At 39.1% G+C, this 25,499-nt stretch overlaps 1 protein-coding gene across 1 annotated transcript in view; it reads right to left on the bottom strand.

The window, feature by feature from the left end:
• Positions 1-25,499, bottom strand: part of PRUNE2 (prune homolog 2 with BCH domain) — a 243,896-nt gene that overhangs the window by 15,395 nt on the left and 203,002 nt on the right. The window contains exons 10-17 of the mRNA XM_054583007.1: positions 23,676-23,755; positions 21,413-21,613; positions 13,034-13,207; positions 10,366-10,374; positions 7,254-7,356; positions 6,488-6,619; positions 5,264-5,350; positions 963-1,061 (exon numbers count right to left, since the gene is read on the bottom strand). Of these exons, the coding sequence (XP_054438982.1) occupies positions 963-1,061; positions 5,264-5,350; positions 6,488-6,619; positions 7,254-7,356; positions 10,366-10,374; positions 13,034-13,207; positions 21,413-21,613; positions 23,676-23,755 (885 nt within the window). The remainder of the gene's footprint in view (positions 1-962; positions 1,062-5,263; positions 5,351-6,487; positions 6,620-7,253; positions 7,357-10,365; positions 10,375-13,033; positions 13,208-21,412; positions 21,614-23,675; positions 23,756-25,499) is intronic.

Here is a 25,499-nt window from a genome sequence, read left to right as displayed (position 1 = left end):
ATCTTCCTATATCTGTAAATGATATAAAGAGAGCATTTGCATGCCCCACAGAGCATAAATAAACACTAAATGAGAGTCCTTTCTTTCCCATTTCTGTGCCTTTTTTTAAAAAAAAAGTGAGGACTCTTTTTTTTTTCTGGGGGTGCCCAGATTGGTAGGTCCATTTTCTTATCCATCTTCTGGAGGAAGATGTGGTATCCTTGTCTATTTTCTTTGAGCTGATGGTAACCTTCCAATCAATTCTATTCAAATAAAAAACTGGTGAATCAGGTACAGTGAAAGAAAAACATGATCCACAGAAAGCAATGGTTCCTTGCAACACTGAAACAAATAGAAGAGTTCCTTTTCCTGTGTCCTGTTTTTAAGTCTCAGCTCCAAGTGGTTTTTCTTTTTTAGCTAATTTATACTCTTACTTTTGTAGCATACCCTGCAACCTTCAGCATCAAGGCTGGGGCATTACCCTGTGCTGAGTAAGGAAAGGTTCCTAATTGTGCCACTTAGCACTCAGCCTTATTTTTCTCCTGAAGGGAACTGTGGGGAAAAAAGGATTCAGAGGAAAACAGAGAAAAGGTCTTAGGGTAATTTTTTTCTCTTTTCCTAGTGTCGTGCAAACAAGTAACTCTATATAAGATGATAAAGAAATCAAACTATGTTCACACCCTATTGTGTCTGTGTGGAGAGGGAGATACATGTAATGGATGGACTGACTAATGTTAAATTTATGCTTTCTCCAAAGTGGTAGTAAATTCAAAGTGAAAACGAGCAATGATCAATCATTCCAAGAACAGAACAGTGATCTTGGGTTCTAAGAAAAATACATACAAGTTTGGAGAATATTTAATATTTTTTTAAAACATAAGATAATGCCATTCCCCTCCTATTTAAGAAATGAATTGCTTTCCAATCTTCTTTCCCCCACATGCAACGTTTCTTACCAAATCTTTGAAACCATGAGGACTTACTTGATGATGCTCTCTGGAATCTGGATGCAATCCATTGGGATCAGCCCACTGAGCTCCGATAAGCTGCTGACATATTTAATTTTACTGCTGAATTTTGAACTATAAAAAAGAAGACAAGAAAAAAATATACATGATTAGTTGTTCTTTCATCCCTCAAGGCCACTGCCTCTTCTTAAAAATCCTGATTATGTTGTATTTAACGCCTTGCCCAGCATTCATACTGAGAAGAAAGGCTACATTATCTGAGTAGTTAACTATGTGCCAAAGACTGTTTTAAGTGGTTTATCTAAATTAACTCATTTATCTCTTAGTATAGTCTAGTGTGGTAGATACTATTATTATTCTCTTTTAAAAAATAAGGAAACCGAGATCCAGGGAGTTAAATATTCACCAGCAGTAGGTGGCAAAGCCTGATTTTAAACTTGTGCAGTTGGACTGCGGAGGTCACACTTTGACCACACAGACCCTGTGGTTCCTGCCACTCTGCATTGTCACTGGTTTCTGGTTCATTTGCTTGTTTATTTGTTCTTAGCAAATGAAAATCTTGTCATTAGTTCTTGACATCTACCAATGTTAGCATATTTTAAAAGCACATGGAAATTCATTTTCCTCTTTTTCTTTTTTTTAGTTTTAGTTTTATTTTAATATTTGAATTCATTCCAGATGAACGAAAGTTCAAAAACTGTTCCAGTGACTGGATTTGGATTAAAAACCACTTCTACCTAAATGTTATTATTTGTGATGTGTTAAATGCATAGAAAATAACTTGGAAGGAGACCACTGAAGCTGATAAAGAAATGTGCTTCCAGTCCTGGCTGACATGTCTCAGTGGTTGAGCACTGGCCTACAAACTAGAAGATCATTGGTTCAATTCCCAGTCAGGGCACATGCCGGGGTTGCGGACTAGGTCCCTCTCTTTCTCCCTTCCTCCTCCTCTCTCTAAGAAATACTAAATAAAATTAAATTAAAAAAAAAAAAAGGAAAGAAATGTGCCTCTGAGGAAGGGAGTTAGAAACAGGAATTAGTAGTTGCTGAAGGAAGACCTTGGTAAGAACGCATTTCTCTATCACTGGTGTGATTGCAAACTAATCTTAAAAATGTATCATTCCACTTGAAAGGGAACTTGATCAAGCATTGAACTTTCTCAGATGGTTTCAAATGAAAAGATTCCCCCAGTCTACTGGGGTCATGCTGAGCTGTCTGCCAAATGTACTTCCTTCTGTTCAACTACTGTGCATTCCGATAGGAAGCTTTTCAAGGTCAAGTCTCTATACATCTATCTTTCTATTTTACTTGCAGCTTTGACCCTGGATCACTGGCTATGCCTATGAGCAACGGTCCACTCTATACAATCACTTTCAGCCCTCCTGGTAAGGCCTGGGTGAATACACACTACCAATGATAGGCTACGTGGGGCCTCTTCCTTCCTCCAGATTTTCGAGCTTAATTGAGGCTTTGATGAAAGACAAGTGAGTGGACTGAGAGGGAGGAAGTAGTCATACAAGGGGAAACCCCCCTCTCCAGTGTTACATTCGCTGGAATGTACGGTTCTCTAAACATCATGCAGTGTTCTCTCCTTCTTGGTGTATTTGGAACTGCTGTTTCCCTGACTTGGTTTTAGCTCGCCAATTCTATTAGCTCGTCAAAACTCACCCTGAAGGCTCGTTCTCCTCTAAGGCTCTCTCTCAAAGCAGGCTCTCACTCAGTCTTTGCTCTCCACCCACAACCCTAAAACTCACCCTGCCCTTGAGTTATCACCCCTCATTGTGCTTTGTTTGTTGTCTGCCTTGTCTGCTTTGCGCTCCTAAAGGACAGCATCTGAGCTACTTAATTTGTCATTCTCCAGCACCTAACTCAGGGCTTGGCCCGGACGAACTATTCATTTTTAAAAAGGAATTTGCATATACCTCTCACATAGTGGTTACCCTTAGCATTTTGCTTGCAGTTTTGACCCTGGGTCACTGGCTATGCCTTGTGAATAACCTTCTCCATACAGTCACTACTAGCCTTCCTGATGAGTCTTGGAGGAACACATGCTACCAGCAACCTATAAAACAGACTTGTAATACATCACAGTGGCCTCTTCTTTAGAGCGTAAAAGTTGGTGTAAATTGATTCAGAAGGGGGATATTTAAAGAGGGTCTTATATGATGAAACTGTAGGTACAACGTATAAGTACTTACACTGTGTGATCTTTAGAATTAGGCAGCCAATTGGATTTAAAACCAAAGTTTCATTTATTGGCTATGTTACCTTAGACCTGGTGTTGGCAAACTACGATCCACAGGCCAAAGCCAACTAGTTAACTGTTTTTTACAGTTCTTGAGCTAAGAATCATTTCTATGTTTCTTTTAATGGCTGAAAAATATCAAAACAAGAATATTTTGGGATGTAAAAGTTTTTATAAAATGTAATTTCACTATTCATAAATCAAGTTTTATTGGAACATAGCCATACTTATTGCTTACATATTGTCTACGGTTGCTTCTGTCCTACAATGGCAGATTGGGTACTTGTGATGGAGGCAGCATGGCCCATAAAACCTCAAATATTTGCTATTGGATCATTATAGTGTGGGTTTGCTGGCTCCTGATTTAGACAATTTATTTGACCTCACTGAACCTCTGGGTTTTTTCCTGTGTAACAAAAATAATAAATAGCACTTCCTTCAGAAGATTGCCATTAGAATTAAATGAAATAATGCATGTAAGCACTCCATAAATGTAAGCCATTATTACATGTAATTTACCACAACACTATTTGCTGTCTTATTATTATTGTTGTTGTAATTATGATTATATTGAAACTTGCTTCACTAATGTTGAATTATAACTGTTTTCAATATTTTTACAGTAACAAATATTTTATTTAGCAAGAATGTTTTATAAATATAAAAACTGAATTATTTAAAAAACCAATAAATCAATATCAATTTTAATGTTTACTTTTTTATACATTAAATTTTTTGTAAGTTTTTTCAGTGTACATGTATTCCCACTCCTTGTCAAAGTGTTTTCTGCTATCATTAAAATAAAAGGCTTTTGTATATCAAATATTTCATGTTATTTTTCAGGCAATTTGACAAGGCATAGTAAAGAGCTAAACTTGTCAAAGGAAGATTAAATTGAATTGTGATACTCAATTGTTGGAAGTATAAAATGGAAATGTTAAATAATTACAAGTGAACACTGAGCAAAAAATGGTAAACTCTGGAAGGCATAGTAAAATCTATATAAAATAGGGTGGGTAGATTTTAACCTCTAATTTTTTTCTCCAGAAGTGAAGTTATCAGAGTTTTTCTTAGTGATTCACTAATACCTTTGAGGTAGAAAATTTTCAGTTTATGTAAACTGTATCCCAATGTTAGGTAAGACTTTATTATATTTTTAAAGATTTCTAGAAAATACATACTGTCCCTTTCATGTAACTGTTTCAAGTCTTTCAGTATTATGCCTATCTCACTCTTCTTTGCATTCCCCAAATGTGAGATTATAAAGCATCTAGTACAACAAAATGAGGAATAAATAATCACTGAAATGAACTGAGTTTGAAACCAAGAACCTAATGGGAAATTTAAAAAATGCTGTCAACATGGCTGCCCACGCTTTCTACCTAATTTTGGCGACATTCATAATATTTGTTAAACAAAAATAGAACAATGAAGATGAAACATGGCTTCTGCTTCTGTTCTTTGGTTGTCTTTATTTTCTATTGTCATGTTACTCTACCTTTTCTACTTTCTACAAAATATCATATATCACTTTAAAAGTATTGTCTATTCCTTTTTGTAATGTGACATAGAAATTCCCACTTCATCTTCTATGTTCACAATAACCAACACAGAGATCATGTTTTATAATAACGGTATGGGGGAGAAATAGTCATTATGAAATAATGCTCACTTTCAATTAGGACCTTTTGCTAGACAGTCCAAAGTGTCTTTCCAGAAAAGACAGAGGTGCCCTTTCTAGAAAAGACAGAGGTGTGGCTCAGTGGACTGAGAGCCAGCCTGGAATCAAAGGGTAGCCGGTTTGATTCCCGGTCAGGACATATGCCTCGGTTGTGGGCCAGGTCCCCAGTAGGAGGCGCACGAGGCAACTACACATTGATGTTTCTCTCCCTCTCTTTCTCCCTCCCTTCCCCCTCTCTTTAAAAATAAATAAATAAAATCTTTTTTAAAAAAGACAGAGGCAAATATGTCAAGTTCCTTCTTAGTTTATGAGTTCTTGTTTATAGATCAATTAATACTTTTAAAAAATCTACTAGTAATGCTTTTACTGTTACTATAATAATAAACATACCTTATAAAAGGTCGTGTCACTGCAAGGATTGTTCTAATGAACCAAGATGGATGAACGATGATGAATGATTTCAAGTTCTTCCGCAACCTATTTTGAAAAAAATATTGCTTATAACCCATTCTTAGTGGGAACTAAAACATAAAGCATATGCCCAAATAAGAATATATAGAAAGAGTTCTAGGCAAGTGATTATTATTAGCAGCAAAAGTGTAGAATAGTCATAACTAATAAAAAAATGCTTTTCAACATATAATTTGAAACTTTTATGATTCAAGCCTCATTTTCTCAGAATAGAGGTAAAATAGAATGGTTGTATTCTTGGAGTCGATAAATCTGTAACCATCATGGCATATTTTTTATTTAACAATGCTTTTCATTTTTGTCAGCATTATCTTTACTATTTTGGGAAGAATTCACTCTTACCGGTAATTTACACAATTAATCTATCTCTGAGCCTTCGTGTCTTCTTACATATAGTGAAAACAGAAATAGTGTATCACGTGGTTGTTTGGCCTTCAGGCTACAATTTTAATGCGCATGATTTTCAGGCACATCTTTTAGCATTAGTAATGTCCCTTTATGAATATTTAGATCATTAAACAAATTTTAGTTACTATAACAGGGTACTCATGTATTGTTATGTAAGGAGCTACATGTGAGTGAGTGCCACACCTATCATAGATATCATAAACTTGTATGTTTATGATGGTTTCCCTGTACATGGCAATAATGTGTTTTGTTCTATTAAAAGCAGTATGAATGAAAATAAAGTATCTTGAAGAAGGGGGCACTCAGAGACACCATGTGGGCTAGTGGTTAATGTGAATTAACAGCAAATGCTGAAATAAGAGCCCAGCATTTTCAGAAATCACAGTAGTCCCAGTGCACAGAAATAGCATCAAGATCACATGACACCTGAAAGAGTCATGGACACTGGTTTACCAGTTCGCGTTGCATCTCCATGCGGCAATAACATATGCCTAGTTTAAAACAGACTAGGCCAGCAGGTCTGAGATTACAACATTTAACAAAATCTGGGGAGGATCTGCTTTATTTAGATTTGGGGTACCAAGTGCACTTTGATTAATCTGTTATCGTTTATTATCTCAACTCTGCGTAATTCATTGTTCACGAAATGTAATTACATTTTGGTAGATTAAGAGAGTTTGAAATGGGGTTGATTGAGAAAGTGAAAATAGGGATTAAATGAAGGAGCCCACCTACCGTCTGTCAATCATTTGGTAGCATTTCTTCATCCAGCCCAGCCCTGGCATCTTCCGTCTTGGGGTAGCGCCATTCAAGTACACAATCATATAATCTTCAGCTACCATCAGCTCTAGAGTACTTATTACATATCTGATCACAGAAAAGGAGAGGTGTGTTTTCAGCTCCCACATGAAATACTTCATCTTATCTACACCATAATTATATAGCATTTAAATGACAGGGTGCATGATATTTAAGGATATGCATATTACCTCTTCACCTTTAGAAGAATCAGTTACCTAAGATCATTTCTCTGAGAGTGAGTATTGTTCATTTACATGTACAGTTATCTTTTTTTTTTAAATGCAGGTACAGTAAAAAAAAAATGTGTGGGTAAGAAACCTGACTTTCAAAAAATATCAATGTTATCATATACTAAGGGCAACTCAGATTAAATAAGGGCAGATATAAACAAAGTCAGGTTATCATCAGTTGACTAAGAACATTTTGGGGAACAAATAAAACACTTCACCCAAGGGAAATGTTACAGAATTTTAAAATGCAGGTGAAACTGTGTTCGTTTTGTTTTCAATCCATTCTATTGGCAAGAGTGACTTCAAAGGTTTTAGTCTCTTGAGCAATGTTCCTTGACAGGGGTTTCATTGACTTTTTACCAAAGGCTTAGAATATTCTACATCACTTATTTCCTTTTACTAAAGATGCTTATCTGCCATACATGCCCACAGACATTAACTGAAAGCACTTTGTCATAAGTATCACTCACAGGAAAAGATTTTCCATGACATAGTGGTAATCCGCCCGACTGCTGTCTGGCAGAAAACAGGCAGCAAACACAATGATGGCATTTAGGCCGTCCCCATAGTATCCTGGGGGACAAACAAAAAGACATTTGTAACCAATTGAAAGCTTTAACAAGATAATATTTAACCGAAAGGATAAAGCTGGAGGCCTTGACAAGTGTATGGATGTAGATATAAGAGATATCTTTAAGTGAGTATTACATAGACTATACTTTCATAAGTATATACACATATAACTATATTTCAGTGGTAAACATATATGTTATATAGAGTCTTAAATATATGTGAATATCTTTGCATATATAGGATATCCATATGTTATGAAGAATTATATGTGTTGTACATTGTCATGACTGGGTGTATAAATATTCAACTTACCAAAGGGTGGGGCAACATTTTCTGATTTATGGGTTTCTAATTTATATATTTAAATATGGTAATTTGTATAATACTCTTTTCCATTAGTGGCTAAGAAAGCTTTTCTTTTTTAATGTTTTTATTCATTTATTTTCAGAGAGAGGGGAAGGGAGGGAGAAAGAGAAGGAAAGAAACATCAATGTGTGGTTGCTTCTTGTGCACCCCGTACTGGGGACCTGGCCCACAATCCAGGCGTGTGCCTTGACTGGGAATCGAACCGGTGACCCTTTTGTTCACAGCCCAGCACTCAATCCATTAAGCCACATCAGCTAGGGCAGGAAGTTTCTGAATAATCATTGTAAGCTCTTTTTACTTCTAGAATGAAGGGAAAATTTAGTCACTGAACTGCAATATAATCTCAGAAAAACACTTCAGTGACCAGATGCCAGTGAGTAGCCAAGTAAAACACCTTGGTTTTGATTAAGAGGACAGGTGCACTTGCCTGTAGTGTCCTCACAATCTCCAGATTCAACAGGCAGTGCAGGAAACATGGAAAGTTCTGGCCAGGCAAAGAATAACTGAGCAAAGACTTCAGAGCCTAGTCTCTTAAAGAAAGGGGCACCCTCAAGAAGGGGTGGTCTGGGTAAAGCCCCACTCTCTCAGAGTTTTATGAAAATAAGTGCTTTTGGGAAAACTTGAGAATTACTTCTGGTAACATGGGTGGGACAGGGAATAGAAATGTTATGTGCAGATGGGATGAAAAAATAGGCAGTGGGAGATACAGACAAGCGTGGTCATTGAAACTCCAAGGGTCAAGGAAAAGGTAGCGCTATCTCAGGGCATCTTGCCCACTTCTGAAAGCTCTGCTCCACCCGAGCTCTGTGTTCCTTAGAGTTCATCTTTGAAGTTCATGGCGTTAGCGGATCAGATCCCCGCACATTTGGGTGTGGAACTTCATGTGTCTTCCAGACTTAAAAATGGAAGCAATGTACTATATTTTCATATTTTTTTATACCTCCTTTTAAACACTTGCAATTTTTGTCACCCAAAATAGTTTTGGACTTCAGGATCATTACGTAGAGGGTCCCTCAAAGTTCTCAGTAGGACAGGACACACCCTCAGGCCTGACCCAGCCTTCTCAGAACCCTCAAGTACCCCTCTCGTTGCATGGCAGTAAAATACTGTCTGCGTAGAGATTTGGATGGGCTTAACTCTTGAAAGCAGTTTAATAAGATGTTTTCTACAAAGAGAGAGTATGATTCTACCACAAAAGAGGTGGGGGAAGAAAGTGATACCATCTAAAAATATATCAAATTATGGGTTCGCGTGTATTACTAATTTGCTGTTGTTGTATGCAACACTTATAGAAGAGGCTACCTATGTAAGTGTACATCTGATGAAACACATGTTTGTGAAGCAGGATTGCAGTAGTTTCCCTCTGGACTTTTTGCCTTAGTTCCATCTTTTCCAATAAGTTGATATTTACCAACTTCTTTTGAGAATGTGATATGAAGAGAAATGATAGAAAGAGATATATTTTAATACAAAAGTATTTGTTTCTTCAAACAATTTTCTTTAAGAAGCTTTATGCCTCAATAGAAATCCATAAAGGATAAGGTGACTTAGCTATACCAATTCTACGCCACAAAGGTGTGCAGTATGGACTCAACACAATGAAAAAGGTGACTTCCTCAGAACAGACAACAGTCAACTTAAAAACATGTACAAAAGCATCTTTCTAAATGCAGCTGTCTGACTACTAGAATGACTTCAAGAGTATAACTGACCAGTTACTTTGACTTTTTTCTATTTCTGAAGAATTTCTAAGAAATTTTTAAGAAAATGAAAGCCTGAGGTTTATCAACAGTATTTCAGACATCATCTCACGTGACAATTCAGCTCCGTGCCAATGCTGCCTGTCCTTGGAATATTGCATCACGGTCACTCAAGTTTGTTTCACCAATTCTTAAGGACCAACTTACCACCTTCTGACCACTGTCTGAGTCAGGAATGTCTCTTCAGATAAAAATGTCTGAAAATTTACAAATGAGGTGGCTTTTTGTACTTGGGGGCAGAGGAACAGTTGGAAGGGAAGAAAAGAGTGAGGAAGAAAACTGGAGGAGAGGAGGAGATGTCAGAACAAAAATGGATGGAAAAGGTTTCATCGTGAGAGTCTTCCTTCTAAATCAAAAGCTGTTGCCATTGTTGTTGGGCTTTGGAGACGCTTCAAACAGCAACTGCTGACAGAGTCCCATGACCAGAATGAGAGGGACCATTCCCTCCTTCCCTCACAGATATCCTCAAAGGGGCTGACTAACCCAATTTCTTTTCTAAATATGCCGCTCACCCAAATGAAGTTGCCTGTCAGCAACTTCATGATGTGTTTGAAGTGTAGGTTTTAAAAACATGTATTTTATTAGACTTGCTTTTCAATAACCGTGAGGGTCCTTCAGGGCGTGTGTGCTGAGGTGCGTGAGCAATCCCCATCGCGGTGCCTCCTGAGACCCTCTAAAGCAGTGATGCAAACCTTACCTGTGGCAGAACAGAGAGGCATGAAAGGGACGTAACACAAGTTTGCTGGCCCACAAATGGGATGGAGAGAGAAGGGAAGATGTCACAGTTGCCACCAAAACATACACACACACACACACCAGCTAGCAACTCTTCTCCTCATTCTTTCCAGGATCATTTGTCCAGCAACACTGCAGAGAAGGTTACCTGAATCTCCTATAATGAAATGAGAAGTAAAAACAAAAACAAAAAACAAGAAAGGAAACTCCTCATTACAATGCTTTGGCATGACTGTCCTTGGTCTTTTAAATGTGTTCTCTGTTTCAAGTTCAAAAAAAGGCCAGTTCTGGCCTCATGGTTGGCAAACCCAAACCACCCAGGCTTCCCTTTGCTTTCTTATATAAGCAGACGGCGGCACTATTGCTCCTGGGCTCATAGGATATCACCCTCGTTTGACTGATGAAGTAACTTAGGCCCAGAGAAGCTAAGTGATGTACCAAGGGCACAGACTAATTAGTGGCAAAGATGGGTCTTGAGCCCTGTTATTTTTACATGTGTACAGGGCTTCTGGCAATAACAGAAAACTGACTTGTTTAAATACTGCTCTCACACACTGGTATTCCCAACAGGCATGGACACTTGGTAAGGCCTTGTTTTCCAGTTAATTTATGCAGCTCTTTTAATCACTCCACCCCCATCTCGCAGTGGCACAGAGCACAAACAGCTGGCACTTTTCTATTGGCCCGAATGGGAAAACTTCCTTACAGCAAAATGCAAGACACCAAAACAAGATTTATGTTCTCTATAGAGTGCTGCTTTTTAAATGCTCATCAGAAGCCAGGATGACATACTCAACAGATGGGTAAGCAAGGAGTATTGCTTTATCATCACTAAGGTCTAATAAAGTGATGTGAGCTTCCAACACAGAAGACAAAGCTTTGGCAAATTCAGAGGTAACATCCGAACGATCTTCACCTACAGAGAACACAAGCTGCTGAGGGTGTAGGAAGAGATGGCGTCTTGCTAACGTGCGGGCGCGTGCAGCCAGGGCACGCTCATGCAGGCGGAGCTGGGGAGAGGAAAGGAGGCCTTGCCTTCCAAACGAACCGGAGAGTCAGTCACACGGCCAAAAATCAAGCTCACAACACAGACAGCGAGGAGCTGATGCCGAGGGGAGGAGGTGGCCGGGGTGGAGGGCACAGCAAACCAGGTTACCCCGGAGAGGGCAGTTCAGGGAGCACAAAGAATGTGACAGGCAGAAGCAGCGGCTTCTTCTGACCCCAGTGTTCTGACAATCGCTCTCTCTTAATTCAGGCAGCAGACCCACCCACTCAACCCACATGAAGATCCTGTGCTGGAGGAAAGAACAAGCAGGTGGGTGCACCGGAGGGGTAGGAGGTGTTAGGAGAGCAGCGAAGCAGTGAGCCTGTCTTCTTCACAACAAAAGGGCTCTGAATTTAAGATCGAGGGGTAAAAATGTACAGAAATTATCGCTGTTGTACAGTTTGGTTTTTATTTTTTGGTACTTTTTAGAATGAGCTCAGGACACTTTCATAGCTAGCCTTTGATTTATTTTTATTTCCAAAAAGCAAACAAATCATACCTCCTTTGCATACGGTGGGTGGTGCAAAGGAGGTTTGACCTTCTGGGAACACCTGGGTGATGTTCAGGTTGTTGGTTTTCATCATAACAAAAGGGTTGACTCTCTGACTCGTTGTCTGTCAGCTTCAGAGAGATTAAGCCAGAAGTTTCCCTCAGAGGAAGCTGTCTCTGCCCCACAGCAGCTATCAAGGGGATTTACCGCTTCAGGTCACACAGCAAAGCAGGAAAAAGGAAGTTCATGGCCTAGGACTCCTATTGGCATTTTCCTTCGCTGTTGCGGTTAGTCCCTGGGTGGTCAGATACTTAGCTACAGGTAGCAGCGCGTGGGATGGAAAGTGGATCATTTGCTGGGTGGAGGGAGCTTGGATTGAAAGAACAAAATGTCCTTTTGCTAGTTAGAAAACAGAAGCTTTATGAGTTTAATGTCATTCCAAGACACTTATTTCCCCATCCTTGTTAAGGAAGAGAGAACAACATTCGCCCTGTCAGCTTACACTTTCCTGCGTCAGCAGAGGGGCCAGGGTGGTGGCTGATCACTGAGGGAGAGGAGTGCGTGCAGCAAATAAACAAAAAAGCCGTTTATGTTTTCTGAAGTTGACAATGTTAAATATGTTACTTGTACTCATCAACTTTTTTTGTGAATCCCATGTTAGTCAAGGCTCTGCAGCTCCAAGAAAGCACTGGAAATACAAAACACAGCTTTTTGTCTCTCGGCTTGCCGCTCACTAAGGCTTTGGCTGGAACTGGCTGTTGTCAGGCATAGGTGTAATGGAGTTTATAGAAAAGCCAGTTTCAGGTAAGGGGAAAACATGACAAGGATGAGTCTAAAAAGATTTCCTAAAGCTTCTGAAGAGGATTTAAATGGCCATATTGTAATTAGAAGCAGCTCTACTGCAGTGATCTTACTACAGGCTACGGTGGTACGAACTCAAAAACTATTCCGTTAAAACCTACAATCAACCCAGAGGAATTCAGAGCAGACACTATTAAATTGGACAACTATGGCTTTCAAGAAATGTACACAGAAGTTTGTAACTATCAGCTGTGTTCTATGAAAAGCATTTTTCACATTTGAAAGTTATCTTTGTTTGGTAGGTTTTCTGATGTTTACGGAATTGAGTAGAAGTATTCTGCTCAGCTCTACAGCCCCCTAAACATGGGTGCCCAACGGGGTCTTTGGGATGTCAGGCCGCAGAGAACCCCAGTTTGGTTTTCTAATAAAAAATATGGCTGCCCATCCCCCAGGCCCCAGGTTCGCGCCGAGCCGGACTACCTCCGTGAGAGATGACTCTCCTGTAGGGCTCAATGACCCTCATGTCGATCCTCTGCTCCTGTTCTCCAATCACCACGGTCCTCCACAACCGGCTGTCTTCCCGCTCCTCCTCTGCTGTGTATTCTGGAATGGACTCGGACTCTTGGCCAGAGTCTTTGTGGGCTGTGGGAGCCTCTGGAAATGAAGCACAGAGCCAGGCTGAAGGAGCGAGAGCTTTACAGTTGAGGCAGTTCAGCAACCAGCTGTCTCCTGGCGGAGTCAACCAGATGGAACTCCCTGTTTTGTGTGACTCAGAGCTTAACCTGCCCACAGAAAGGACACTCAGTGAAGCTGTATTATTGACTGATTGAACAACCAAATCCATTGCTCAGGTCAAGCTGAGGGTGGGTACGGATGCAGGGCTAGGGCTGGCCTGTGTCAATAGTGGTCTAAGAGGGTATAGGCTAATACCAGCTCATTCTTGATCACACAGGTTGAAGACTGCAGGCCTTTCTGAGGGGGTAAAGGCTATGTATCAGGTCCAGATAATCTTGTTTTCCTTGGGCCCACATTTTCTGGTGTATCCTGAGAGCTCAGAGTCTTAGTACCTTGATGATACCCTGGCTTAGGCCCCTGCTTTAGGGCTCTTAAAATGGAGCTGAACCTCCTTCCCTACTGGGAGCACACCAGGACATACATCTCATGTACTTCCTATGGATTTTTCGAAATATGCTACAGCAAGGTTTTACTCTAAGCAAGAAAATAACTTGGTGGGCCAGAAATGTTCCAAGGCCAAAAATTCTAAAGGCTCCTATTTGTGGGTGCAGAAGGCAATAAAAAAGCCCATTGAGCATCTTGGGGGAAAAATATGCTACCTGCTCTTGTGCATCAAGAAAAAACAATCATGTTAAGTTTTTTTTTTAAAAAAAAGAGTAAGGAACAATTTTGTTTCTATTTTTACTTCAAGGACTAGCAGAGTTGAGCAATGATTGTTGTTTGTAGGTTTAAGTAATTAGAAGGAAGATATTATTTATAATTTTCAAAATAATTCTGTGAGATATTATCTATTTTATTTTTCCATTAAAAAAATGACCTTTGATTTATTTATATTCCTTTTTGTTTTTTTTTAATCCTCACCTAAGACCATGCTTACTGACTTGAGAGAGAGAGGAAGGGAGAAATAAACATCAGTGTGAGAGAGAAACATTGATTGGTTGCCTCCTGTACGCATTCTGACCAGAGATCAAACCCACAACCTTTTGGTGCATGAGACAATGCTCCAACCAATCGAGCCACTCGGCCAGGGTCACTTGTATTCTTTTTAGGGGACTTTGACAATAATAGCAACTACTATGTGTCAGACACAGTAGCAGGCATTACACCAGATATAATACCGATCCCAAAACTAACTGAAGTAGTTACCTTGGGTCACAGGGTTACAAAGTAAATATAGTCAAACCCTTATCTTATCTACTCTTCTAAGCTTTCACATTGTAACTTGAATGTGTTACTGTCTCATTCTTGTTTATTTCACTATGAGTCTGTGAGTTCCTTGGGCTAAGAAACTCTTCCTGAACTACCTTTAATTTCATCTCCACACTTAGCTTGGAAACCTGCACAGAGTATTCAATAAAAATTGGGAGGGTGAGTGGGTAAATAAAGCTTGGACAAGTTCCTGGAAATACAGGTAATCTGGCAGGAATCCATAACAAAGCCATTATGTTTCGGAAGATTCCATAAGAAACATTCAAACACGTCTAATTACCTGTGACTTAGAATAGTAAAATGAAGTCCTGTTGGGAAGCAGTCCTAGGCTTTTTTGCCAACACCAACAGCGACCAGCCACCTACAGAGCCTGACCTCACTCTGGCTTCCTTTGGTTCCCACCAGTGCTCAGCGGCTTACTATGGAAAGCAGCAACATTTGGCTGCAGATCAAGCATTGTGTCACTTGTACAAATCCATCCATCTGCATATGGAATGCCTTCCTGCTTCTCTCTTCCTGCTTGGGGAAGAGCCCTCGGATGCTCATCTTAGCTCCCTTCCTGGAACTCTGTTTTCCATCTGGCCTCTGTGCTCTCATGACTCTGGGCTCTGTGTGGGTTTGTCTTCCAATGCTCCTGTACACACATGCTCTCCCCTGCAATGAACTCACCATCCACTAACCCCTCTTCATCTTGTTTGGGGCTTTGTGGCCTGCTCTAAATTGGCCCTGGTGATCAGTGTGGGGTTGTTTCATTTTCTGCATGCTTTAATGAGGTTAGTTTGTTTAAAAGTTTTGTACATTGTTTTCTTTTTTCTGATTATAAAAGCAAAACATACTTATAAAAGTACAAGCAATACAGAAATTGTTCATGAAAACAGCAAAAATCTCCAATGCTACTCTCACTGTTTGATATGTATTCTTTCTATGTGCATGTGTACACACATACTCTTTTCCCCTCAAAAGTATGATTGCTCTGAGTATTATACATGTTTTGTGCACACTGTTCTACAATGTGCTTCTCTTTAATAATAGCCTACAGGCTTTTTTTTTTTTTTTTGTCCCAATGTGTATATACTCTGCTTGTTTTATTTACTTATTTTTTAATCCTCACTTGAGGATAACATCCATTGATTTCAAAGAGAGAGAGGAGAGAGAGAGAGAGAGGCGGGGGTTGGGGGAGAATAAGAGAGAAAAACATCGACATGTGAGAGAGAAACATCTATCAGTTACCTCCCTTACATATGCACCCTGACTGGGGATGAACCAGCAACCCAGGTATGTGCCCTGACTGGGAACTGAACCTGTGACCTAACAATGCAAAGGATGATGCTCCAACCAACTGAGCCACTCGGCCAGGGCAACTCTGCTTGTTTTAGTAGTCCTAGAGGATTCCATTTTACTGATGCCTTTTTGTTTATCATTTCCATAGTGATAAAAGTTTTATTTTATTTTGTTGTTCCTTAGAAAGAATTTGCTTTAATAAATATCTTTGTACAGGTATCTTATTTGTGTACTTATTGCTATAGGCTACGTTTCCCGCAATGGCATGCCAGATTGGAGGGTACAAACACCTAAGGTTTTCATGAACATTTTGTCTTGAAAATATCACACCAAAAGTAAATGAGGGTTCTTATTTCCTCACACTGTCAAAAAAACACTGGAGTTTATCAAAGTTTTTAACCCTTGACAATTTAGGATGAAACCTGTCTCTTTGTTGTTTTAATTTGTATTTATTTAATTATTAAAGACTGGGCATTTCTAAGTGTTTATTGGCTATCGATATTTCTCTCACTGACAGGGAGACACTTGTTAAAGTCCCTTAGCTATGGTCTTTATTGATTCGTTGGAATTCTTTATGCAGACCTTTGTCATGTATGGTAATTATTTTCCTGCCTGATTCTTACCTTTTAAATTTATTTTTTCTAAACAGAAATATATTTATGTTGTTGACTCTGTTAATTTTTGTCTATATGTTTTTGATTATTGTAACATAAGAAAGGACTCCTCTACCTTAAGAGTATGCCTATATGCACACACATTTTCCTATAGTCTATCCTAACAAACATTATTATTGCTAATTTTAGTATAAAGTTTGAGGCTGGACCGTTTCATGCAATGCTATTGCTGATGCTGCAGAGCGTGAGAGCTGGCCAGTTGCTGGGGCTCCTTGTCCTTCCCCACCTGAGGACCGGTGTGAATGGGTAAAAGAAATTAGTTAAGGGCTCGGGGGTACAGTAAATTCTCTTTGGGTACTCATTTTTAGAAGTCCACAATATAAGCTAGTAAGAAGTAAAACTTGCTTTATTTACTTCCTTAAATTAGCAATATCATTCTGCTCTTAATAGTAATTCTGCCATAACGATAAATTACCACCCTCCCCCTAGCCACCATTTTCTCACTATTCTGAAAACTTTCAGGTCTCATTTAACTCTTTATCCCCCACCTTTCAGATTTAATTTTTGGTATCAGGCTGTCTCCACTAAGAAGTGCTTGATTTTCTTTGTCTCCTTTTTTTTTTTTTTTTTAATAAATTTTTCTCCCTGGCCCCTGTTGACATCAATTAAGCCCTGGTACACAGGGGAGAAGTTAACTTGAACATTTGCTCTTGTCTTTTGTGAAATAATTTAATACACAAACTCTTGAATGCGCTGCGCTGTACAGACCGCAGTGGGGAATCCACTGTTGGTGCCATTACGGACTAACTAGAGATGACGTCCGCTGTGGCCTTCCAGGAGGACATCGACATCTAGGAAAGCTGACTAGCTGTACATATTATGATCTTGCACTGATAATGTAAATACCCTTAGAAGACGTTATGTTTGAATTTCTCTTGTTAGAGGAAAGCCATTCTGGATACAGCGAACAAGTCTTTAAAGGTTTTTTGTTGTTGTTGTTCGTTTGTTTTTGACAAACAGCAGGTAGGCAATAAATTCTAATGTAAAATCTCAACATATAAAAGTACAAAGAAAAATCATCCTTTCAAACCACACCACTATGGCATGCAGTTGCTTGTGGATAAAGGAAAATAATCTTAACACTCAATTTATTTATATGCAGGGTTAAAACATGGAATTGACTTTATAAGCAGGTTGCCTGCAGGCTGTGAAAATAGTGGAAGACGCTAGATAGGGAAGTTAAAGGAAGGGACTCCCTGATTTTCTGGAAAAAAGGTTGGGATACCTTATTCCTAGAGAAAACCATCTGTCATTAGAGGTTAAATTTAGAAAAAGTAGGTTAAATGAGGTCACTAAACATCACTAAGGAAGAAAAAAAATAAAAGCATATGATTACTTCTTTCAGCATTCTTCTCAGAAATATTCAGGCTAAAACTCGTTATCATTTTTCCATTTCCATTATGAAATGCCTTTCCTGGGATCTGAATTATGGTAAAAATAACTTTGCAGTTGGTTTGGAAAACAGAAATAGGTCTTCTTTTCTGACCTTTGGATATATTGAAGTTTCTAAGGTTAATATAACAAGGCATTGAAAAGAAAACTCAGATGTCTTTTAATAGAAAGATTGACCTCCTAAGTCCTGCACTGTCTACATATGTATTTCTGATATCTTTCGCACTGTAAATATGAAAGAAAAATCAAACCGTAATTATGTCAGTACTTTGAATGACATTTTCCAACTATTTGGACACAATTATTAAAGACAACTGCTTGGAGATAAAGACCAATTTAACAACTTTTGATAGTGAAATTCAAAAGTTTTTCATAAGCAAAATCACATTGTGGGCAAATAACCTGGCAGTAATGTCTGGTCATCAGCTACTGTGTCGAACAGGCAATGGCTAGGAAGTCCTTCAAGCATTTGGTAAAGCAAGAACCCTCAAGGCATGAAAATGGCTGAACAAAAGAGAGGGTAACTGTACGCACGCGCGCAATTATAAGGCTTGGCTTCAGGTACATTAACATAATCTGGTAAAAGACTCTCCCATTCATTGTCAGTACATTTATGGAGAGCAGCATCGCCCAGGAATCACGGACAACAATGCAGGGGCCGAGTGCTGACTCTGACATGCACTAGCTCTGTGACTTTAGGTGACTTACCTAATCTCTCTGTGCCTCACCTCAGTGTTCTCATCTTAAAATAGGGAAACATGATACCTATTCATAGAGTTGACATGAGGATTAACATAGTTAATATTTATAAAGTACCTAACATGGATCCTGGCACATAGTCAGCGCTATGGAAGTATCCATTAAATAGAATAAATTACCAACCAAACACTTTTGAAACACTGTGCCTTAAGAATTCGTATTTTGTTTAGAATGTATATGCCTAGTTCAAAATGTTCACACAAGAAACCCCCAAAACATGCAGCTTGCAAGCAATTCTTTTATACTGAGGGACTAAAATGTATTCCCTCTCTCTTAACACAGTCAGCTAGCTATGTCTACATGTTTATAAAATACAGCTATTCTGATGTACTTTGTGTTTTCAATGTTTGATATTTTTGTTTGTTTGAAACAGTATCTAAACACACATCTTTCATTTGAGAGTCGGGGTGGACTTTAAAATTCAAGTTATATTAAAATTCTATCCTTTGAATTTAAGACCTAAAAGTGGGTTTGTGGCTGTTAAATTGGTTCTTTCAGCATAACTATATCGACTAAAAAGAACTATGTCAGCAAGTGGCAGCTTTAATTACCAGTTTGTTCAGCCACTACCCCTTAGCTTGGCAGTTTTACTATTTATAAAAATGAAAGTTTTAGATGTGGTGCAATACAGCCCCCCAGGGCAACAGGAAAGTACAGAGGGAGAGAGGGAGGGGGCCGCAGGGTCATGCCGCAGCTGTCTTCTGTGGGATTGGAAATCAAGGCATGATTCTTGCATGGGAGACTATCTTAGCAGAAGGGCTGGGGCAGCCGGGGGCAGCTGGGGCAGCCGGGGGCAGCTGGGGGCAGCTGGGGTGGGTGGAGAAGCTGGGGAAGAGCCTCTCAGAAGGTAGAAAAGAATATGAAGTCAAGACTTTCTTTGTCTCTTACTTGTGTATTTCAACCTATAGGGTCAAATACCCAGATAACTAGAAATTCAAAAGTATGACAAAAATGCAACATAAAACCTCTACTTAAAACATCATAAACTGTAGAACAAGTAGTTTAGCTTTATTTTTCCTTCCTTCCTTCCTTCCTTCCTTCCTTCCTTCCTTCCTTCCTTCCCTCCCTCCCTCCCTCCCTCCCTCCCTCCCTCCCTCCCTCCCTCCCTCCCTCCCTCCCTCCCTCCCTCCCTCCCTCCCTCCCTCCCTCCCTTCTTTCTTTCTTTCTTTCTTTCTTTCTTTCTTTCTTTCTTTCTTTCTTTATTTCTTTCTTTCTTTCTTTCTTTCTTTCTTTCTTTTTTTCAGTGTGAGGAGACCTAACACTTGCCTGTGAAGGCAGGGTCTCAGTCCCTGCTGGCCATGCTTGTCGCCCCAGTGGCTCAATGGCCATTGCTTGAATCAATTCACTAATGTGATGTATTTCCTTATTATATTCTCCTATGAATGATATTGCTGGAATTAACGTGGCTCTAAAAGTCAAGGCATCATTTAGTAATGGTATTTTTTTTCAAGTGATTTTGAAGATTTTAATTTTTTTTTAAATTAAGAAAATTTTTAATTTTAAGAAGAATTTTTACAATGTATCAACCCAACAGCTGTGGCTCGGATTCTCTCACTTTTAATTTCAATATGATAAAGTCAGAGAGTGCCATCCTATAAAACGGAAACAACATGATGCCATTTTTCAAATCAAATGCTTTGCATTTATATACTTTTTGAGAATCTGATGATTTACTTTTTTAAATTTTTGGGGGTGACATTGGTAAATAAGATTATATATGTTTCAGGTGTACAAGTCTGTAACACATCATCTGTGCACTGTATTGTGAGTTCGCCACCCCAAGTCAAGGCTCCTTCCATCACCTTTGTACCCGCTTTACCCTCTTCTACTTCTCCCCACCCCCTTCCCCTCTGGCAGTCACCATACCATTGTCTGTGTCTATGATTTTTTTTCCCTTAATCCCGTCCCCTTTTTCACTCATCCCCTCAGCTCCCCTCCCCTCTGACAGCTGTCACTCTGTTCTCTGTATCTGTGGGTCTGTTTCTGTTTTATTAGTGTATTCTGTTCATTAGATTCCATAACAAACCCAATTTCACTGAACAAGAGAAAGGATTAAAATGAGACTGATATTCATATTAGGAGCGTCTTTGATCCAGCAACTTTTTATTTTCTCCCTTTTTATTCTTCCCCCACCACACCCTACTCCCTCCCTCCTTCCTGCTTTATCAGCAATATAACAATTATAATCAAGTCTCTGCCCTCATGGAGCAGACATTTTAATGGGAAGAGAAAGACAATAAACATGCAAACAGTTAAATGATATGATTTCAGTTAGTGATACATGGGAAAATAAAATGAATACTGGGATAGTGACTGGGTGGGGGGTGGGGATAGGGAGCACCTTTGATTATAAATGTCAAGGAAGATTAAGCTCTGTATAAAGAGAAGGGAACAACCATGTAAGAATCTGGGAGAAAGAACATTACACATAGTGGGAGCTTGTACAAAGAAATTGGTAAGCTCTGATTTCTGTGCTTCAAATTTTATCTTCCATATTAAATTCTTTTTCTCTGCAAACTCAGCCCAATTTTCTAACAACACAGGATATAACAGCTTTCTTTCAACTTCACTGTCTAGCACAGGGCCTGACATAGAATAGGGGTTTAACAAAAGAGCAATGGCTATGTGTGACCTTTGTCAAGCTCTAAACTATCAGTTTCAGCCACCTTATGAGCTGAAAGACAAATATAAGCTTCTAGAAATCACAGAAAAGAGCTACCAGAAACAAAATGGGAGGGTTGTTATTAATGCTGCTTAGATAATCTTTCACTTTTCACGTAACTTTGGCCTTGCCAACTTGGCAACTTACCATGCCCTGTATACTCAAAAGAATCTGCTTCATCAGGGGTATCCAGTTCATCCACGTTGATATCAATTTCATCTGGACTGTCCAGGTTATCATCAGAGAGGACAGACCCTTCACTTTGGTCCAGAGAAAGATTGATATTTGGGGCAGTGAGCTTGATTCTCTGAGGATGAGCGCCGTTAAGATCCAGGGAATGAGGAGGTTCTAAGGAAGAAAAAACATCAAGTATTAGATCATGTACATGCCTGCCCAGAATGGGTGTGTGCCCCACTGGAAAAAATTTTTCAAAGCCCTTTCAGCAAAGACAGACCCGCTGCAAAATGTTTCTATGGGATTTGGACCCCCTTCTTGACCAGCAGGTCTCAGCCCCAACAGCCCTGGCCATGTAGAGACAGGAAGTGGGAACCCTTGCTAAATAGGTGGGAAACTAGTTTTTAGAACTGTCTTATGTAGGTTTGAGAACTTGAAACTCAGGTAATATTGAATTGAATACTTATGGTGCATATTGTGTTAAGGGAAACAGTTAAGCTTCCATATTATCTGATAAGGGTTCATGTAGACTTTACTTCTATGGAATGGAGGGTAAGAACTTTATCTGTTATGTTCACAGATACTCCCAAAATACTTTTCTTCAGTTTCTGACAACTCTGTGTAAATGTGCAATGGCCTTACTTTGGCTGTCATTATTTATTTATTTTTAATAAAATTGAGGTATCCTCCCTGATCACATTTTTTTTGATCAAGCAGTCATTACATCTTATGCAATATTGTTTGTCATTGGTTCCCATAAGTGGCAGTCTTATACTAAAGCTCATAGAGTAGCTCCTACACTTCAATTGTAATATGGGTCTTGCCACTAATGTGCCACTCACTTAACAGAAGAGCTAAGGAAGTAATTTTTAATCAAGTTGATCCCAACTAAACACTTCTAACAATAGAAATATCAGGATTCTCTATCACAAAGTAGTTTGAAGGCCATCTGGTATACCTTTCAATTCTGGAATTCAAATCTGGTCTCCTAAGGAAGTTGACACCGTTTCTTTGCCATTAAGATATTCTGTATAGAATGTCATCCTAACTGCTTCTTGTAACATGTTTCCATGTAGTACTTGAAAAAAGTTTCTAGTGACCAATAAGTTTGAAAAACAATGGATTTCTATAGTACAAAAATTCTCAGAGGGGTAGTATCCAGAATAAAATTTTGAAAGGATAGAAATGTTAAGGAATTGAAATAAAGCTAGTGCAACTGAAGAATTTAACTTTTCAAATTTATTTTAAATGTTAATTAATTTAAATAGCCACATGTGGCTAATTACCGCCATAAAAGGTAACTATAACGTTAGTGCCTTTATTATTCTAAAGTGCATGATGAACCTTGAAAAGTGGAATGGACATACAGTGGCTATCATTCTTACTTGGCCATAGAACATTTAAAAATAATTGTCACATGACTAGTGTTTTAAAGAATACACTTAAATACTTAGACAAAAAACCAAAATTGACTCCCATTTTAGGCTTGGCTGATGAGGTCAGGATTCAAGATGTTGGTGTGGTCCTGAAGCTAGGCAATGCAAAGAAGTGTCCTTGGTACAAAACAGAAGAAATGTAGATTGCAAAAGAAAATTTAAATTTTTTGGGGGGGCGGATATGCCTTGCGCTGTAAACCCTTAGAGTATAAGGGTCTTTCTTTTCTTTCTTTCTTTCTTTTTCTTTTTTCTTTTCTTTCTTTCTTTCTTTCTTTCTTTCTTTCTTTCTTTCTTTCTTTCTTTCTTTCTTTCTTTCTTTCTTTCTTTCTCTCTCTCTCTCTCTCTCCCTCCCTCCCTCCCTTCCTTTCTTTCTTTCTTTCTTTCTCTCCCTCCCTCCCTCCCTCCCTCCCTTCCTTTCTTTCTTTCTTTCTATAACCAGGTTACTGAGCCTTCTCGATACCACATTTCTAATTTTAAACATTCTCACACTTAAGTTTAAACCGGGTGAACTTTGATGTTAGTTAAAATTTGGTATTATGATAAACAGTAGCCAATTATCACAGGAACTAAAAACATTGGCAAATAAGGCCATGGCCAGGATATAAAAGGCAACCCACACTAGTGAGCATCAATATTCAAGTCAACTCTGAAATTAACCAAATTGAGCCTAACACCTTCTTAACACATATTTCTTCCCTGTCTTCACAAGTTGGATGCATAGGAAATGATTCTCTCGCTGAATAATGAAAATGTTTGGATACAGAACACTGCTGAAGGAAATGAACAAACGCCCCGCTCACCAGGCCTCATGTCTGCAGCACCGGGACTCAGCATCCCCTCCTCAAAGGGGATGTCCATTCCCACATCCTCTGACACGAGTCTGAAAGAGAGCAGAGCAGAGCATGTACAAAGCTGTGCGGCGTTTAACTGTCTTTGAAAAGGAAACCTGGAGATTCCAGGATAGCATTTTTAATTCACTTGGAATAAACCAAGTATGTGTACTGAATCCATTTTAAGTGCCTGCAAATTAGAATACAGACTTTCTCTATTGCTGTGAATGAGAACCATAGACCCCAGCGTTACTCTGGGCGTATAACACGTTACTCCTCCTGCCAGATCACATAAGCAAACATACCCCAAGTAAAAAAAAAAAAAAAAAAACAACAACCCAGAAACAGGAAAAGCAAACAGTAAGAAAATATACTTAAGGGGGTACACACACACACGCATTTAGCAAGAAAGCAGTATACATATGTGCTTTGGACTAAAGACAGACCTGACTATGTATATATTTCCTCCTCTGTGTAAATTTGAGCAAATTCCATAAACGGCTGTGAGCAAAGTATATTCTACTGGTCTTACATTCTTTATTTGTAAAATTGGGGTATACCACATACCTCACTGAGTTTTTGAAAGATTAAGCAATGACTGTAAAGTGCCTACCATTTTTGAGAAGGTACCAACTAATGCATTTTCCTTAATTCTTTAAAAATTTAAAAATCCTTTGTGAATTACAAATTGGTGAAGATGATGGAAGTCGTGAGTTACCATCTCTTCTTTCTAACCAATGCTGAGCCCAGGACCATTTATATTAGCCCATACGACAAGGATAGGGGAATAGAAAAATCCTGAGGAAAACTGTGACAAATTTATATGCTCTTATAGGAGACTGACCACTGGTCACAGGGTGTTCCCCTTGACTTATTTTCATCTCTCACCCCTTGTTCAGTAAATCCCCATTTATCATGAGAATATATTTTTCTTCTTGCTGGCTTCCACATAATTTCACTCATCTAGGGTGAATCCTTGTGATGTAGGCATTAATCTAAATTCAAACAGGATAAACCTTAGTGGTAAAGTTCTAAGTTTCGTCCCTCCCTTTCTCTCTTATTGCAACTTCTCTCCACTTTAATCTGGGTCTGCAAAACACTTAGAGTTTGCTTATGTAGATGATCAAATTCTCCAGAACCCAAGTCAAAACCCTTATTGTCAATAACGCGATAACGAAACAAAATTCTACATTTCTAGTGATAACTGTACTTCTTCATTTATTCAACAAGTATGTATTGATTGTCTACTATGAACGGAGGGTATAGAGGAAAAAAAGAGACCAGTCTCATTCTTGTGGTGGAGGTGGAACGATACTGATGGCGGTAGTGATGACTATTGCCGATGACTTAATGCTTCTCTCCTGAGATCAGTAAATGCCTGTGTTCTTACCCATCAACTCCACAAGCCCCTTCAAAAGCACAGCCTCAACGAGTTTCTTTCTCAGTACATTTGCTGTGGTTTCTACCCTGTATGTTCTCTAAAATGAGTTCTGCACTCTAACGGGAAAAACGGTGAGCAAGGGGTTGGTGTGTGAGTCAAAGGCGATCATATACTGGCAGGAACAAGGTAATCTGTGCCAAACACAGACACATCACACAGGGTGGCGGCAAACCAAATTGTCCATTGGGAGAGGTGGGACTGGTGAGCACAAAAACAAACAAACAAACAACACCCTGAGGTAGGCCCCAGTTCTGAAAGTCCTGGGACCCAAAGGTATGGATGTCTGGGTTGCCCATGCTGCTGCAGTTTTTCAGATTTCTTTACAGTGATCTCTTGTCATCTGACATTTTCTG

The sequence above is a fragment of the Pteronotus mesoamericanus genome, unplaced genomic scaffold, assembly GCF_021234165.1.
Source record: "Pteronotus mesoamericanus isolate MK-2021 breed Mesoamerican mustached bat unplaced genomic scaffold, CSHL_Meso_final contig_73, whole genome shotgun sequence".
In the NCBI taxonomy this organism is placed as follows: Eukaryota; Metazoa; Chordata; class Mammalia; order Chiroptera; family Mormoopidae; genus Pteronotus; species Pteronotus mesoamericanus.
This window is presented reverse-complemented; position numbering and strand designations above follow the sequence as displayed.